The sequence below is a fragment of the Eptesicus fuscus genome, chromosome 9 (genome assembly GCF_027574615.1).
Source record: "Eptesicus fuscus isolate TK198812 chromosome 9, DD_ASM_mEF_20220401, whole genome shotgun sequence".
NCBI lineage: Eukaryota > Metazoa > Chordata > Mammalia > Chiroptera > Vespertilionidae > Eptesicus > Eptesicus fuscus.
This window is the reverse complement of record NC_072481.1, coordinates 2,606,718-2,622,381: the sequence shown is the minus strand read 5'-3', so window position 1 is coordinate 2,622,381 and position 15,664 is coordinate 2,606,718. Positions and strand designations below refer to the sequence as shown.

Here is a 15,664-nt window from a genome sequence, read left to right as displayed (position 1 = left end):
TGTGAGAGAGTGAGCATGTGTGTGAGCATGAGTGAGTGAGCATGTGTTTGTGTGAGCACGTGTGTGTGAGGGTGTGTGAGAGACACGGGGACTGGAAGGTGTCGGTGTGGGTGTGAGACCGCAAGCCCACGTTGCTCAGGAGTGTCTGTGGGTGTGTGCATGTGAGCAGCCCTGAGGTGCGTTGGCGTGGGTGTGCCAAGGTTGGGGTGCTGTGGAAAGCAGGGCTGGGCTGTGGGTTCATTCTCCTGAAGCGGCCTGGGGGGCAGGTCCTCCTCTTTCCCGCTCTCCCATTCTACCCACAGGCCTGCTGGGCCTCAGTTTCCCAACCTGACTGGTGAGGGCTCAGACTAGATCCTTCCCAAGGCCTGCAGCTTGGACTGGGCATGGGGCCCCCCTGCTGAACTGGGGCTCAGTCCTGGCGCTCGCTGCCCTCAGCTGCCACCCCATCTGGGCAGCAGGTGGGAGGGTCAGCTGCCCCCTGGGCGTCCTGATGGGGCCTGGTGCCCAGGTCTGCGAGGCTGGGCCCCGGGAGGGCGGCATGGGGGCAGGGCCAGGCGGGGCCCCGGGAGGGCGGCATGGGGGCAGGGCCAGGCGGGGCCCCGGGAGGGCGGCATGGGGGCAGGGCCAGGCGGGGCCCCGGGAGGGCGGCATGGGGGCAGGGCCAGGCGGGGCCCCGGGTCCTCCAGGGCCAGCTCCGCACCAGGTCAGACTGACCCCGAGGGAGCCACCGGAGCACTTGGTCACCTCTCTGTAGGGGGCGCCCTGGCCCCCCTTCACCCCCTCCCGCACCGGGCACCTGCTCCCCTCGCCTCGCCCCAGCCCGCAGAGGCGCGGACATGGAAGCCATTGCTCCGTCCCTGGGGAGAGGCAACGGACCGGGCTTGGGTTTAGCTGCTCCGGAGGGAGCGTGAGCGGCGGGCGTGGCCCCGCGTGGAGCTGGGCGGCCGCCCGGCTCAGCAGACGCTGGTTGAGCACGGGCTGACGTGCGGTGTCTGCTGAGCCGCGTGGCCCGGCTCCAGAGGCTCCGTCTGGCAGGGCTTTGGGCATCACACTGGGAGACAGCCAGCGACAGGCAGATGGCGCAGGCCAGACTGGCACACAGGCCGTGCAACAGGTCCCGTTAGGGGAGATCTGGGGAGGTGTCCTTGAGGGACGGACCTGGAGGAGTTGGCAGGGGGGAGGGCATGGCCTGGGGGCGGCCCTGAGGTGGGACATGGGGCTTCTCTGGGGGCTCAGAGCATGGCTTCCGGAGGGGGTTCCGGCTGGGGGCGGAGACTAGATGAACCGCAGAGCCCTGTGCCCCCGGCCCCTCTGCCCAGGCCAGGGAGCCCTCGGGATGAGCCCCCAGGGCGGGTTCGGGGCTCACAGGGTCCTCCCGCCCCTGCAGAGCGAGGAGGATGAGCGGGAGGAGTCGGACCTGGACAGCGCCAGCATCCACAGCTCCTCCGTGCGCTCCGAGTGCTCCGCAGCGCTGGGCAAGAAGAGCAAGAGGCGGCGCAAGAAGAAGAGGAGTAGGCTTTCCCGCCGCAGGCTCCCTGGCCGCCCTGGGGATGTGGGGGTGCAGAGGTCCCTCGGGGAAGCAGGGGAGGTGTCCACGTGCCCAGGCTCCTCCGGCCTCAGCTAGGCAGCTCCCTGTGCTCCCTCAGCCGCCCTGGGGCCCACGGTCGGAGAGGGGCCCTGTCCCCGTGAGGCAGGGCAGGTGGCAGGAGGAGGGCCAGGCATTTGCACGAGCAGAGAGGGCACCGGAGAAGTGCCCATCCATCACCCATCACCCACCCATTCAGTCATCCACTCCTCTCCCACCTGTCCCCTCCCCCCTCCCCTGCCTGTCCTACCTGTCATCCCTCCCTCCCTCCCTCCCTCCTCCCTCCTCCCTCCTCCCACCCTTCCTTCCTTCCTTTCCTCTATCCGTCTTCTCTCCATCTCTTTACCCCTTTATTTCCTCAACCATTACCCCAACATTCATTCACCCTGTCTGTCCACCCACCATCCACTCATCCAACATCTATTAAGGACCCGGGTGGAGACTGGGCGGGCCTTGGGCAGGGGACGCCGCCCGCATGGCCACCTCCGCCCTCCCCAGTCGACGACGGTGACGGCTACGAGACGGACCACCAGGACTACTGCGAGGTGTGCCAGCAGGGCGGCGAGATCATCCTGTGCGACACCTGCCCGCGGGCCTACCACCTGGTCTGCCTGGACCCGGAGCTGGAGAAGGCCCCCGAGGGCAAGTGGAGCTGCCCGCACTGTGTAAGCCCCGCGCTGCGGCCCGCCCTGGCTCCCAGACCCCGCGCTGGTCATCTGGGGACAGAACGTGGGCGGGGGGGGGGGGTGCCGAGTGTGGGGGGGTCCCACGCAGGTGGAGGGGGTCTGGGCCCAGGGCGCCTCCACCGGGCCTTGTCCCTCCAGGAGAAGGAGGGGATCCAGTGGGAGCCGAAGGACGACGACGACGAGGAGGAGGGCGGCGAGGAGGAGGACGACCACATGGAGTTCTGCCGCGTGTGCAAGGACGGCGGCGAGCTGCTCTGCTGCGACGCCTGCCCCTCCTCCTACCACCTGCACTGCCTCAACCCGCCGCTGCCCGAGATCCCAAACGGTGAATGGCTCTGCCCGCGCTGTACTGTGAGTGTTACCGCCCGCCGCGCGCGAACGCCCCGCCCCGCCGGCCAGGCCCCGCCCACCGCGCCCGGCCTTGCCTTCGCCCGCAAGACCCAGCGCTTAGAGGCCGGCGCAGGCCACGCCCCCACAAAAAGCCACGCCCATAAGGCCAAGCCACGCCCCCAGCAGTACCACTCCACCCGCTGAGGCCACACCCACGGCGTTCCAAGCCCCACCCACCAAGGCCACGCCCTTCTCGCCCCGCCCCCAAGGCCTCTAGCTTAAGCCCGAGCCCCGCCCACCGCAGATCCCCAGCGCCCGGAGCCTGCCCACCGCCTCGCCTAGCGGGTCTGCTGCTCAGACCCCTTAAGACTCAGCTGCAGTTCTCTCACCGGAGCCTGAAAACGGCCGTTAAAGAGACAGGTGGCGGTGACAATCCCACCCTCCCGCCGCAGGCAGTGTATTGGGCATCCCTTTAAGGCTCACTGCGTCTCCAAGTACTGGGCCTTTGCTTTCACCCAGTGAGCCAGCCGCTGGGCGTATCCCCATTTCTAGCTGAGCAGACGGGGCTCAGGAAGGTAAAGTGACTTGCCTAAGGCCACGCGGCCACAGAACTGTCCATCAGACCCACGCAGGGCCTGGCTCTGTCCCAGAGCTGGGGTGGTGAGAGGGTAGGAGGCCCCCGGGGCTGGCGCACACCCCCCTGTTTCTGCGGACACCCCCCACTGGTGCCCCGCAGTCACCAAATGCCCGCTGCTCTGAGCTGGCCCCCGGGCCACCCCTGGGTCCTGGGCGGTGCTGTGGCCAGCCCTCCCGTGTGCACCTGGGCTCCTGTCTGTCTGTGTGTGGGATGCATGCAGACCCACATGCCCATCTGTGCACAGCACACAGCTCCTGAGGGCAGGTCCGTGCTGTGGGGTCACGGGGGTGCTTTCTGACTCGGGGAGCAGTGCAGCTCCCCTGCCTGCTGTCACAGGATCCTCCGGGCAGGGCCCTGCAGCCAAGCCCTGACCTGGGCGACCTTGCTCTCTCCACAGTGTCCGCCCCTGAAGGGCAAAGTTCAGCGGATCCTGCACTGGAGATGGACGGAGCCCCCCACCCCCTTCATGGGGGGACTGCCCGGGCCCGACATGGAGCCCAGCGTCCCCCCACCCAAGCCTCTGGAGGGCATCCCGGAGCGGGAGTTCTTCGTCAAGTGGGCCGGCCTCTCGTACTGGCACTGCTCCTGGGTGAAGGAGCTGCAGGTGAGCCACCGGGCCGAGGGCGAAGGCTCAGCTTCCCCTGCTGGGGGGGCGGGGTGAAGGGGAGGCTTGTCCTGCCTGCGACCCGGGCTGAGGGCTGGGGGGCTGGGTCAGGGGGCCACGGGGGCCACAGCCCATCTCCCTGGTAACCTCTGCCCGTCGGGGAGCAGCTGGAGCTGTACCACACGGTGATGTACCGCAACTACCAAAGAAAGAACGACATGGACGAGCCCCCGCCCTTCGACTACGGCTCTGGCGACGAGGATGGCAAGAGCGAGAAGAGGAAGAGCAAGGACCCGCTCCACGCCAAGATGGAGGAGCGCTTCTACCGCTACGGCATCAAGCCCGAGTGGATGATGATCCACCGCATCCTGAACCACAGGTGTGTGCGGGCGGGGGCGGCCCGCGCAGGGCCCCGATGTGTGCGGGGTGGGGTGGGCGGCCCTGTGCAGGGCCCAGATGTGTGTGTGTGTGGGGGGGGCAGCCCCGCGCAGGGCCCCGATGTGTGCGGGGTGGGGGGGGCGGCCCGCGCAGGGCCCCGATGTGTGTGTGTGTGTGGGGGGGCAGGAGGAAGAGGCCGAGGCCCCGCCGTCGGGGACCTGACTGGCCGGGGGAGGGGTTGTCACACTGCGGGGGAGGACAGCTCCAGTCACACACAGAGGGCACCGTGACACTGACAGCCGCCTGTGACGGGCACCCCGCAGAAGTGCGGTGGTGGTGGTGGTGGGGGGGCACCCAGCTGCTGGCTTGATCCTTCGGCCCCTGTGTCCCGGGGCCTCCAGAAGAGGGCGCTGCACCTGTAGGAATGGAGTCCTGTGGGCATGGCTCCAGGTCATCCACTTCCAGTTAGAAAAGAGCCACCTCTGGTCAGTGGGGGGAAGGGTGGTCTGGTCAGTGGGGGGAAGGGTGGTCTGGTCAGTGGGGGGAAGGGTGGTCTCTGGTCAGTGGGGGGAAGGGTGGTCTCTGGTCAGTGGGGGGAAGGGCCGTCTGGTCAGTGGGGGGAAGGTCGCATGTGGAGCCTCAGGTTTCTGTGTCCACACCCCACGACGTTGCGACTCCCAGCTGCACCAGACGGAGGAAAGGACAAAGGACGCTGGCTCTTTGCTCCTCTGCTATGGCGGCCTCTGCCGCTCCCTCCCTCCCTCCCACTGGCCTTGTGGCTGGGGAAGGGGCGTCCTGGGTGCCCGCCCTCCATGTCCGGCCGCTGTGTTGCAGCTTCGACAAGAAGGGGGACGTGCACTACCTGATCAAGTGGAAGGACCTGTCCTACGACCAGTGCACCTGGGAGATCGATGACATCGACATCCCCTGCTACGACAGCTTGAAGCAAGCCTACTGGGGCCACAGGTGGGCCGCCCCCGCCCCCGCCCCCCGCCCCGCCCCGGGCTCCCCCTCCTGCCGCCTGAGCCGTGCTCACCTGCCCCGCCCTCTTCCCAGGGAGCTGATGCTGGGGGAGGACGCCCGGCTGCCCAAGAGGCTGGTCAAGAAGGGCAAGAAGCTGAAGGACGACAAGCAGGAGAGGCCGCCGGACACGCCCATCGTGGATGTGAGCGGGGACGGCAGCGGGGGGGGGGGGGGCACCAGGGCCTCGCCCACGCAGTAGGGGAATGCCACGGCCTGCAGTTCAGGCCACTCATGCCAGGCATCCCCTGGGGGGAGGGCTCACACCCTGTGTCTGGGGCCCCCACCTCGTGCAGAGGGGCAGCTGTGCAGGGGACTGGGCCTTGGCTTCCTGTGCAAGTTGAAATGTGGGTTCCCTGTGCACAAACGGGGGGTCAAATGGCTCATGGAGGTTCATTACTTTAGATGAGCTAATTCCACGCGTTCAAATAAGAAAGCGTGTCTGCTTCAGGGGCATCACAGCCAATTACACACCAGTCTCACCTGTTCACGGGGGGCGGGGGGAGGGAACCCCCTGACCCCCCGGGGGGAATTGCGCTCACCAGGAAGCGGATGGCGGTCTTGTGTTCGTTTGGCAAACCTCTCTGGGGTGTCTGCCAGCACCTAGCCCTGGGGGGACAGGGCCCTGCCCATCCCCCAGGGGCCACTGGGTTGTACACCTGGGCCTGTGGGGTGCCAGGGAAGGTGACTGGGCCTGGCACATCGGGAGGACCCCATGGGGGGAGGCCTTGAGCTGCAGGGTGAAGGGAGCAGGAGGGTGGCGTCTGGCCATGAAGAGTCTAGGCGGGCACCGAGCGGGTGCTGCCTGAACGCCCGCTGTGTCCCAGGCCCGCGTGGGGCAGGGAGGAGCAGTCCTGAGCGCTCAGTGTCGGAGAATCTAGCCGTCGGGAGGTGCGGGGCTGCCGCGGTGGGACAGCGGGGGGAGAGGGCTCCGGAGGAGGCGGCGTTTCGGCTGAGGCCTGAGGGGTGACGGAGGTAGCAGCAGTGAGAGGCGTGGGAGCTGTGTGCCCATGGGGGGTGGGCTCTGGGGGCCCGGGATTCAGGGTGTCTGAACTCCCCCGCAGCCCACGGTCAAGTTCGACAAGCAGCCGTGGTACATCGATTCCACGGGGGGCACGCTGCACCCCTACCAGCTGGAGGGCCTCAACTGGCTGCGCTTCTCCTGGGCCCAGGGCACCGACACCATCCTGGCCGACGAGATGGGCCTGGGCAAGACGGTGCAGACCATCGTCTTCCTCTACTCCCTGTACAAGGAGGTGGGGCGGGGGCCGTGGGGGGCGGGTGGGAGGCCATGGGCGGCGGGGGCGGGGGGAGTGGGGGGGCAGCGCCCGCTGTGGGCAGGCAGCCTCACCGCGCTCGTCTCTCGCCAGGGGCACTCCAAGGGGCCGTACCTGGTCAGCGCGCCCCTGTCCACCATCATCAACTGGGAACGCGAGTTCGAGATGTGGGCCCCCGACTTCTACGTGGTCACCTACACGGGAGACAAGGAGAGCCGCTCCGTGATCCGGGAGAACGAGTTCTCCTTCGAGGACAACGCCATTCGGAGTGGGAAGAAGGTGTTCCGCATGAAGGTGAGCGCCCTCGTCCCCGGGAGGCCACTGTCTGCCTTGAGGCCCCAGGGCTCTGCGGTCCGTCGGGGTCCCTCCCCTCGGGGTCTCCGCACACGGAGGCTTCTCTCGAGGCAGTTACTGCTGCACCGTGTCCTGAGGCGGGCCACGGAGCAGGAACTTGGTCTCCCCAGTCCCCGAGGCCGGAGTCAGGGCAGTGCCGGCTGGACACGCCCTCCCCGTGGGAGACCCTCTGGGGCGGACCCTCCCGCCTCCTCCAGCTTCGGCTGCAGGCGGGCTCTGGCTGGCAGACGCCTCGATGCGGTCCCTGCCCTGTCACGTGCCATCCCCTTTGTGTCTGTGTCTCATAGAGGCACCATTCATTGGCCTTAGGGCCCACCCTCCTCATCCTTTTATTTTTTTTTAAGGCGGTGACCAAGTCTTTTTTAAAAATGTTTTCATTGCTTTTTAAAGCGGGGAAGGGAGAGGAATAGAGAGGTAGAAAAACTGATGAGAAACATTGTGGATCGGCTGCCTCCTGCACGCCCCACTACTGGGGATGGAGCCCACAACCCCGGCATGTGCCTTGAGTGGGAATCGAACTGTGACCTCCTGGTTCATAGGTCGATGCTCAGTCACTGACCAACCCGGGCCGGGTTGTGGGCTTGACCTCATCTTAACTAATTACACCTGCAAAGGCCCGAGCTCCCAAAAAAGGCCCCCTGCTGAGGTTCTGGGTGAATTTTGGGGTGACACGACTCACCCCTGTGTGACCTCTGGCAAGCCACCCGTGCCTGGGCGTCGTCTCAGTGAACTGGAGGTGACGGGCAGAGAGCGGTGGAGGGCCGGCCGAGTGAGCCAGCACGGGGCAGGCAGGGGTCACCAGGGTGGTCCAGCCGCTCTGGGGGGGCCTGAGCTGCGTTTCTGACCGGGTCCCAGCGATGCAGACGCGCGTGGTGCCCGGACCGCACTCCGAGAAGCACTCCGGCCAGTGTCTGGCCCGCGGCAGGAACCCCTCAGCTGCAGTGCGGGGGGCTGGGCGGGGAAGGGAGCAGGGGGCTGAGACCTGTCTCGCGTGAGCTTGGCTCCATCGTCCCACTGGCCTTGTCTTAGGAAACAAACTCAGCAATAAAATTGTAAGAGTTTTAAGTCGGCAGCTGCACTGCATTAAGCCCCGCGTGCCGGGTCCCCTTCACTGTCCTGGCTCTGCCTTTCGTTGGCCACGGGAAACGTCCATCCTGGGCCCGCAGAGCTGTAAACGGGGACAGTGACAACGGGGCTGAATGGCTTGTGGGGGCGAGACGAGGGTCCGTGAGGACCAGGCCGCCCACGCGGCGGTTCTGAGGGGTGAGTGAGCTGGCTCCTTTCTCAGCACCGCCGTCTCGGAGCGGTCGGTGCTCTGGGCCTCGGCCTGGTGGCCGGGGTCTTCCCTCGGTCCCGGGGCCGCCCTGGGGGCTCCGGCTCCTCCTCCTCACCTCTGTCTCCCCCCCAAACGCCGCTCTCCCTCCAGAGAGAGGTGCAGATCAAGTTCCACGTGCTGCTCACCTCCTACGAGCTCATCACCATCGACCAGGCCATCCTGGGCTCCATCGAGTGGGCCTGCCTCGTGGTGGACGAGGCCCACCGGCTCAAGAACAACCAGTCCAAGGTAGCGGCGCCGGCCCCCCCACCCCCGGCCGCGCTGGCCAGGCGGCCGCCGCGCCCTGACCCGCCTCTCCCCTCAGTTCTTCAGGGTCCTGAACAGCTACAAGATTGATTACAAGCTGCTGCTGACGGGGACCCCCCTTCAGAACAACCTGGAGGAGCTGTTCCACCTGCTCAACTTCCTGACTCCAGAGCGGTTCAAGTGAGCGGGGCGGGGTGGGTGGGGCAGCAGGCGGGGTGGGCGGGGCAGCAGGTGGGGTGGGTGAAGCGGGTGGGGTGGGCGGGGCAGCGGGTGGGGCCAGCGGGGCAGTGGGAAGAAGTATCCGTGTCCTGCTCCAGGCCACTCACTGGGCTAGGCTCTCTTATCACTAAAACGAGAGGCCTGGTGCACAAATTCATGCACCAGTGGGGTCCCTAGGCCTGGCCTGTGGGATCGGGCCGAAACTGGCTCTCTGACATCCCCCGAGAGGTCCTGGATTACAAGAGGCCACAGGCCAGGCTGAGGGATCCCACCGGTGCATGATCAGGGCTGGAGAGGGACTGCAGGAGGGCTCCAGAGAGTGTCTAGACCGTCTTGCTCAGTCCCCATCGGCCAGACCCCAGTGACAAGCTAACCTACCAGTCGGAGTGTCTGCCCCATGGTGGTCAGTGCACATCATAGGGACTGGCTGGCTGTTGACAGTCTGCCCACTGGTGGTCAGCACACGTCATAGCAAGCGGTTGAGTGGCCTTAGCATATCATTAGCATATTACGCTTTGATTGGTTGAACAGCTGACTGGTTGACTGGACACTTAGCATGTTAGGCTTTTATTATATAGGATGGGAGCGTTAGCGGTGCCCACCTCCAATGACCTGCATGGAGGGGCCACGAGCCGAGCACTTGGGAAAAGTCCTGTTTTTCCTCGAATCCTCCCCAGATGCCCCCGAGTCCTCTAGGGGTCCTGTCCCTGCCCCCACACCCCAGGCTCATTGCTTTCCCTCCACAAAGACCGGAAGTGACCACACAGGTGGCAGATGGGAGGGAGGAGGCCGGGTGGTGATGGAGAGGAGGATGAAGGCTGAGTGCGGTCAGTGGAACCTCCTTCCCTGCCTCCTTGTCTTCACCTGGCCCCCATTTTCTTGCCCAGACTGGGGTTCAGGGTGGAGGAAGGTATCCTGTGTGGTGAGAGCTGTCATGTGCGGGTGACACAGGCATAGGCGGACACTGAAAGGGCCTTTGGGCAGGGCCAGGGCTCCCCGGCTCCCCCGGCCCACCAGCCAGCCGGCCACCCTGTGACCCCCTGGCAGGCGGCAGGGCCTGGCTGGCCCACTCCCTCCCCCACTCCCCACCCCCTCTGCAGAGGGGCGTTGGCCTGCTCCGGTCCCGGCTTCTGGCTCTCACCCCAGCTCCTTCCTGCAGCAACCTGGAGGGCTTCTTGGAGGAGTTTGCGGACATCTCCAAAGAAGACCAGATCAAGAAGCTGCACGACCTGCTGGGGCCGCACATGCTGAGGCGGCTCAAGGCTGACGTGTTCAAGAACATGCCGGCCAAGACCGAGCTGATCGTCCGCGTGGAGCTGAGTCAGATGCAGAAGTGAGTGGGGCCCGGCCTGCGGGGGCCTGCCCTGGGGCCCCGCCCCGCTTCCTGGGCCCCCCTGGCCTTCCTGGGCCGCTTCCCGGGCGGCTGGGAGGGCTCCGAGGCCTGGGCTCACCTCCCGCACGCTTCCGCCCTGAGGTGCTCCTCCGATTTCAGCCCCCGGGGTCTGGGGCTGCCTGAGTTCTCTGTGTCCCCCAGCAGCTTGCTGGGTGACTCTAGGCCTGTGGCTTCACCTCTCAGGGCTCCCCCTGCCTCTGTAAGTGGGTGCATGGCCCCTGGCCCCCGGCCCCCTGCAGAGAGCCCTCTGGGAGGCTGTGTGGCCGGGGTCAGCCCGCCTCCTCCGTGCCCCTGCTCTGCCGCAGGAAGTACTACAAGTTCATCCTCACGCGGAACTTCGAGGCGCTGAACTCCAAGGGGGGCGGGAACCAGGTGTCGCTGCTCAACATCATGATGGACCTGAAGAAGTGCTGCAACCACCCCTACCTCTTCCCCGTGGCTGCCGTGGTAGGTGCCCGTGGCTGCCGTGGTAGGTGCCCGTGGTAGGTGCCCATGGCTGGTGGGAGGAGCCCTGTGGCTGGTGGTAGGTGCCCGTGGCTGCTGTGGTGCTTCTTGACCTTGAGGACCTGGCGGTGATGCGGGTCCTCATTGTGCCAGGAGTTTCTGAAAACCTGCCTCCGTCTACTGCCTGGGCAGGCCCTCTCCTTCCCTCAGTCCCTCCTGTGACCCATAAAGTCATGGGGAGCATTGGGTTCCCCCAAGGTCCCCCAGGCCACGGTTCTGAGGGCTGACCTGGCCGCACTCAGTCACCAAGGGAGGCGGGAAGGCCGGGGAGGGGCCCCCGCTGACTCTGATGTGCAACCCTGCGGGAGACACGGGACCCTGGTCCAGCCCTGTGGTCTCACAAGTGACCGGTCCTCTCGGAGCCTCAGTTCTTCCTCTGTAAAATGGGACAATAGCATCTCCCCGGAGGGTGAGGGCCAGACGAGACGGTGCCCACAAAGTGCCCTCACGGAGAGCCTGGCACGTCCGTTCTCAGAAACAGTAGCCTTTGTCCCCGCTGCTGCTGCTGTTCTGGTTCTACTTTACCCCCCCCCCCCAGGTGACCCCGCCCCCGAGGAAAGGCCAGCGCAGAGTTAGGGTGGCAGGCGAGCTGTGGGCGGCCCCAGGCTGCTCTCACCACTCCGTCAGGGCAGAGGCCTCTGGCTGACGTTCTGCCCGCTGGGGCTCAGGGCTGGCCTTGCTGGGACCCGCCCTACGGTGACCCGGAGCCCAGGCCCGCTCCTGCTGGTCCTGGAGGGAGACGGAGGGCGGGGCAGGTCTGAGCCCGGCCTGGGCCGCGGGGCGGGCCGGGCCCAGGTGACCCAGGCGCATCCGCTCCTGCTGAGCCCCGCCTGACCCCGGCTTGGGCTCGGCCCTTCGGTGCAGAGCCAGAGAGGAGGGGGCGCCCCGTGCCCACCTTCCGCTGTGTCCGCAGGAGGCCCCCGTCCTGCCCAATGGCTCCTACGACGGCAGCTCCCTGGTCAGGTCTTCGGGGAAGCTCATGCTGCTGCAGAAGATGCTCCGGAAGCTGCGGGACGAAGGGCATCGCGTGCTCATCTTCTCCCAGGTGAGCGCCCGGGTGTCTGCCTGGCCCCCCCCCGCCTCCCCAGGGCGCGGCCCGCTGGCAGCCCGCCAGGGTCAGGGCCGCTGCTGCTCCCGTGGGGCTGTGAGCCGGTGGCTCCTCGGTGCCCTGCATGCCGCAGGCAGCGGGGAGAGCCGGCTGGGGCCAAGCTCAAGGCGCGGGGCACACTGGCGGTCAAGACCGCCTGCCCCCCTGGCGGGCCGGCCTTCCTGTCCAGGCTGGTGCCATAGCCCCGCCCTCATCCCTGCCGCCTGGCTTCTCAGGAACACGGGCCCCGGGGGTGGGGGTGGGGGGGTCGGGAGGAGCCCCAGGCAGTGGTGCTCCAGGCCCCCCCCCCCCCCCCCCCCCTCCATCCTGCAGTTCCACCTGTGGAGGCACTGTGGGCGCGGAGGCAGGGCTGCGAGCCTCGGGCTTGTGCGTCTCCGCACTCAGGGCTTCGTCCTCCGTGGCACCTGTCATACCTCCGGCTCTGTGCTAGGCATTGGGGGGCGGGGGGTCCCTGTCCTCAGACAATCGGGTTTGTCCCAAACCTGTCCCCGCAGATGACCAAGATGCTGGACCTCCTGGAGGACTTCTTGGAGTACGAGGGCTACAAGTACGAGCGCATCGATGGTGGCATCACCGGGGGCCTCCGGCAGGAGGCGATCGACAGATTCAACGGTACCCGCCTCCCGCGGGGTTCTTGGTGGGGACCCGGGAAGCAGACCACTCCTTAACAGGAGTCCTCACCGCCGCCCCTTAGTTTCATGCTAAAAGGAGTTCAGCCATGGGCGCTCCTGGGGCCTGCCAGGTGTGGGGGTGCCCGGTCGGTAACCCCTGCTCAGCACTGAGCAGACAGGGGGAAGGCGGAGGGGGAAGTAGCACCTTGGTTACGAGGTGGAGCCGGTGCCCGGGGCTGCCCGCCCTGGGCGCTACCACCGCACTAGGCCGCCCGTCGTGACCAGCCGAGCAGGGCAGGCCGAGCGCGTGCTGCCCATGGGCTGCTCCCCAGGGGACCGAGGGCGGGGCCCCCGGCCCGGGGAGGAGCGGGGAGGGCGGGGGCCGGAGCGCGCTCGGAGTGAGGGTCGTGGCGTGGGACGTGCCCGCTGAGCCGGGCCGTCCAGTGGCAGGTCTGCGGCGGGTAGCCCTGGGCCCGTGGCTGTTTGCTCAGAGCAGGGCTGGGCCCCGCTGCCCCAACACCCCAAGCAGCCACACCCGCGCCCATCATGTCAGACGGGGGCGAACACAGAACATGTAGACGTGGCCCTGGCCCCCGAGGCGGTGGGGTGGGGAGGCATCGGGCAGTTCGGGGACCTGTTTGCCGCTCCTGTGGGCGCTCGGTCAGTCCTGGGCACGAACGCAGGTCCTGATGGGCCTGAGCGCCTGTCAGAACGGGCAGCCCAGGCTCTGGGGCCGTGACCCTGAGCGGCTCCGGGGCCCTCACCCGTCATGGGCTGGGAGCCCCGGGGCCCAGGCGCCGAGCTCTCCGGCCTCGTCCGGGCACTGCCTGCGCTTGGTCTTCGCTCGTCTGGGCAAGAAAGCCGACGCCCTCCTCGTCTGGCCCCTCCTGTCGGCGAGGGCTCAGCTCAGGGGGCTCAGGGGGGCTGCTCTGTCCCCACCCTGTCCCCACCCGCACTCACCGGCCCGGCACCCGCCTCTCCTCAGCCCCGGGCGCCCAGCAGTTCTGCTTCCTCCTCTCCACCCGGGCGGGCGGCCTGGGCATCAACCTGGCCACCGCGGACACGGTCATCATCTACGACTCGGACTGGAACCCGCACAATGACATCCAGGTCGGTGGCCCTGACGCCGGACCGCCTGGTTTTGTGGGCCTCCCTCCCCCTCCGTGTCTCAGGCCCTCCCTCCCCCCCCTCCGTGTCTCAGGCCCTCCCTCCCTCCGCCTCCATGTCTCAGGCCCTCCCTTCCCTCCCCTCCGTGTCTCAGGCCCTCCCTCCCTCCCCCTCCATGTCTCAGGCCCTCCCTTCCTCCCCCTCCATGTCTCAGGCCCTCCCTTCCCCCTGGGCAGGCCCCGGGAATCTCAGCCCCAAGAGGGGCCTGGAGAGGGGAGTGGAGGCTCTGCCCACCCCCCAGCTCCTCACTGTGCACAGGAAGAAACAGGCCCAGAGAGGGCAGGGGCATGCCCAAGGACACACAGCAGTCTGTCATCACCCCAGGACCAAGGCCACAGAGGAGGCAGGAGGGGCAGTCAGTCCTGAGACCCAAAGGGGCCAGTTTGGGAGGGACAGGAGCACGGAGGGGGCGGGGGGCGCGGGAAGGCCTGCTGGAGGCTGGGGGGACGAAGAGATGGAAAGGGGCAAGTGAAGCAGGTGGGAAAGAACGGGGAGGTTGGGAGGTAGGAGCCCTGGTCCCTCCATGTGGGGCAGAGGGACTCACGCACACTGAACACTATGCTCCAGGGCCGTGGTCGGCAAACCGAGGCTCCGAGCCACATGCGGCTCTTTGGCCCCTTGCGTGTGGCTCTTCCACAAAACACCACGGCCCGGGCGAGTCTATGTTGAAGAAGTGGCATTAGAAGATGTTTAAGTTTAAAAAATTTGGCTCTCAAAAGAAATTTCAATCGTTGTCCTGTTGATATTTGGCTCTGTTGGCTAATGAGTTTGCCGACCACTGTTCTAGGGGCACGCACACACATGCACACGCACACACGCGTGCACGCACACACGCGTGCACGCACACGCACACACACACGCACACACATACACTGGACACTATGCTCTAGGGGCACGCACACACATGCACACACATGCACACACACATGCGCACGCGCGCGCGCGCACACACACACACACACACACAGGACACTGTGCTCTAGGGCAGTGATGGGCAACCTTTTGAGCTCAGTGTGTCAAACTTCACCAAAAAACTGAGCATAACTCTGGTAGTGTGTCACTTTGAGGAAAAAACATTATTTCGCAAATGTTTCATCGTCGGCATGCGGCCGCCTTAGCGGCCGCGTGTCATCAGAAATGGCTACGTGTGTCAGTGCTGACACGCGTGTCATAGGTTCGCCATCACTGCTCTAGGGGCACACACACAGGCTTGTGTCTCACGCACAGGTGTGGGCACCTACGCAGTCACCAGGAAGAGGCAGTTACCCTGGGTCACCTGGTGCCGGGCGGGTGCACAGAGCCTCGGCTCAGATCGCTGGGCAGTTCCGGCCTCGCTGCCCTCACGGGGTGGCCGTGCGTCTCCAGCAGTCCCCACTGGCTCCCTCCCGGGGGGGCGCAGCCCCCACCTCCCCTGAGCCCCATCAGCCCCTTGTGGCTCCTTTGCGTCCAGCACACTGGCCACGCCGCCCCTCACACGCACCCCTGCACACCCACACTCACGCCAGTTCACCCGCACGGGCCCCGGGACCGGCGAGGCTAGACACGGGGAGTGCGCACAGCGACCCTGGCGCATGCACGTCTCCACGCAAAGCCCCCCGGCCCGCCCCGCGCAGGGTGCACGCCGGCATGCCCCGCCCCTCGTGGCGCCCGGCCGCGGCCCCAGCCCTCGGGGGAGCCCGGGCACTGAGCGGCAGGTCGCCCCCAGGCCTTCAGCCGCGCCCACCGCATCGGGCAGAACAGGAAGGTGATGATCTACCGCTTCGTGACGCGGGCCTCGGTGGAGGAGCGCATCACGCAGGTGGCCAAGCGCAAGATGATGCTCACGCACCTGGTGGTGCGGCCCGGCCTGGGCTCCAAGTCGGGCTCCATGACCAAGCAGGAGCTGGACGACATCCTCAAGTTCGGCACCGAGGAGCTCTTCAAGGACGACGTGGAGGGTGGGTGCCGGGCCCTGGGGGTGCCAGCCCCAGCCTCTCTCCCCTGCCCCCCCCTCCTGTCTCCTGGCCAGCCGAGGGCCCGGGCGGGGTCTCTGGGCACTGTCCCCAGGCCTGCAGCCCGCCGCCTCTGCCCACAGGCATGATGTCTCAGGGCCAGAGGCCCGTCACCCCCATCCCCGACGTCCAGTCCTCCAAGGGGGGCGCCCTGGCCGCCGGCGCCAAGAAGAAGCATGGCAGCACCCCGCCAGGTAGCCCCCCGCCCGCCCCGCCCG

At 67.0% G+C, this 15,664-nt stretch overlaps 1 protein-coding gene across 3 annotated transcripts in view; it reads left to right on the top strand.

Moving 5' to 3' along the window:
* The window catches only part of CHD5 (chromodomain helicase DNA binding protein 5), a 52,007-nt gene that overhangs the window by 20,455 nt on the left and 15,888 nt on the right, over positions 1 to 15,664 (top strand). For all 3 annotated transcript variants that reach the window (XM_054721628.1, XM_054721627.1, XM_054721629.1), the window contains exons 7-24: positions 1,388 to 1,511; positions 2,084 to 2,250; positions 2,410 to 2,622; positions 3,636 to 3,842; positions 4,010 to 4,221; positions 5,055 to 5,186; positions 5,277 to 5,385; positions 6,305 to 6,496; positions 6,611 to 6,811; positions 8,298 to 8,435; positions 8,512 to 8,633; positions 9,832 to 10,005; positions 10,371 to 10,512; positions 11,483 to 11,614; positions 12,172 to 12,289; positions 13,274 to 13,398; positions 15,161 to 15,392; positions 15,530 to 15,640. In XM_054721628.1, coding sequence (XP_054577603.1) covers positions 1,388 to 1,511; positions 2,084 to 2,250; positions 2,410 to 2,622; positions 3,636 to 3,842; positions 4,010 to 4,221; positions 5,055 to 5,186; positions 5,277 to 5,385; positions 6,305 to 6,496; positions 6,611 to 6,811; positions 8,298 to 8,435; positions 8,512 to 8,633; positions 9,832 to 10,005; positions 10,371 to 10,512; positions 11,483 to 11,614; positions 12,172 to 12,289; positions 13,274 to 13,398; positions 15,161 to 15,392; positions 15,530 to 15,640 — 2,851 coding nt within the window. The remainder of the gene's footprint in view (positions 1 to 1,387; positions 1,512 to 2,083; positions 2,251 to 2,409; positions 2,623 to 3,635; positions 3,843 to 4,009; positions 4,222 to 5,054; positions 5,187 to 5,276; positions 5,386 to 6,304; positions 6,497 to 6,610; positions 6,812 to 8,297; positions 8,436 to 8,511; positions 8,634 to 9,831; positions 10,006 to 10,370; positions 10,513 to 11,482; positions 11,615 to 12,171; positions 12,290 to 13,273; positions 13,399 to 15,160; positions 15,393 to 15,529; positions 15,641 to 15,664) is intronic.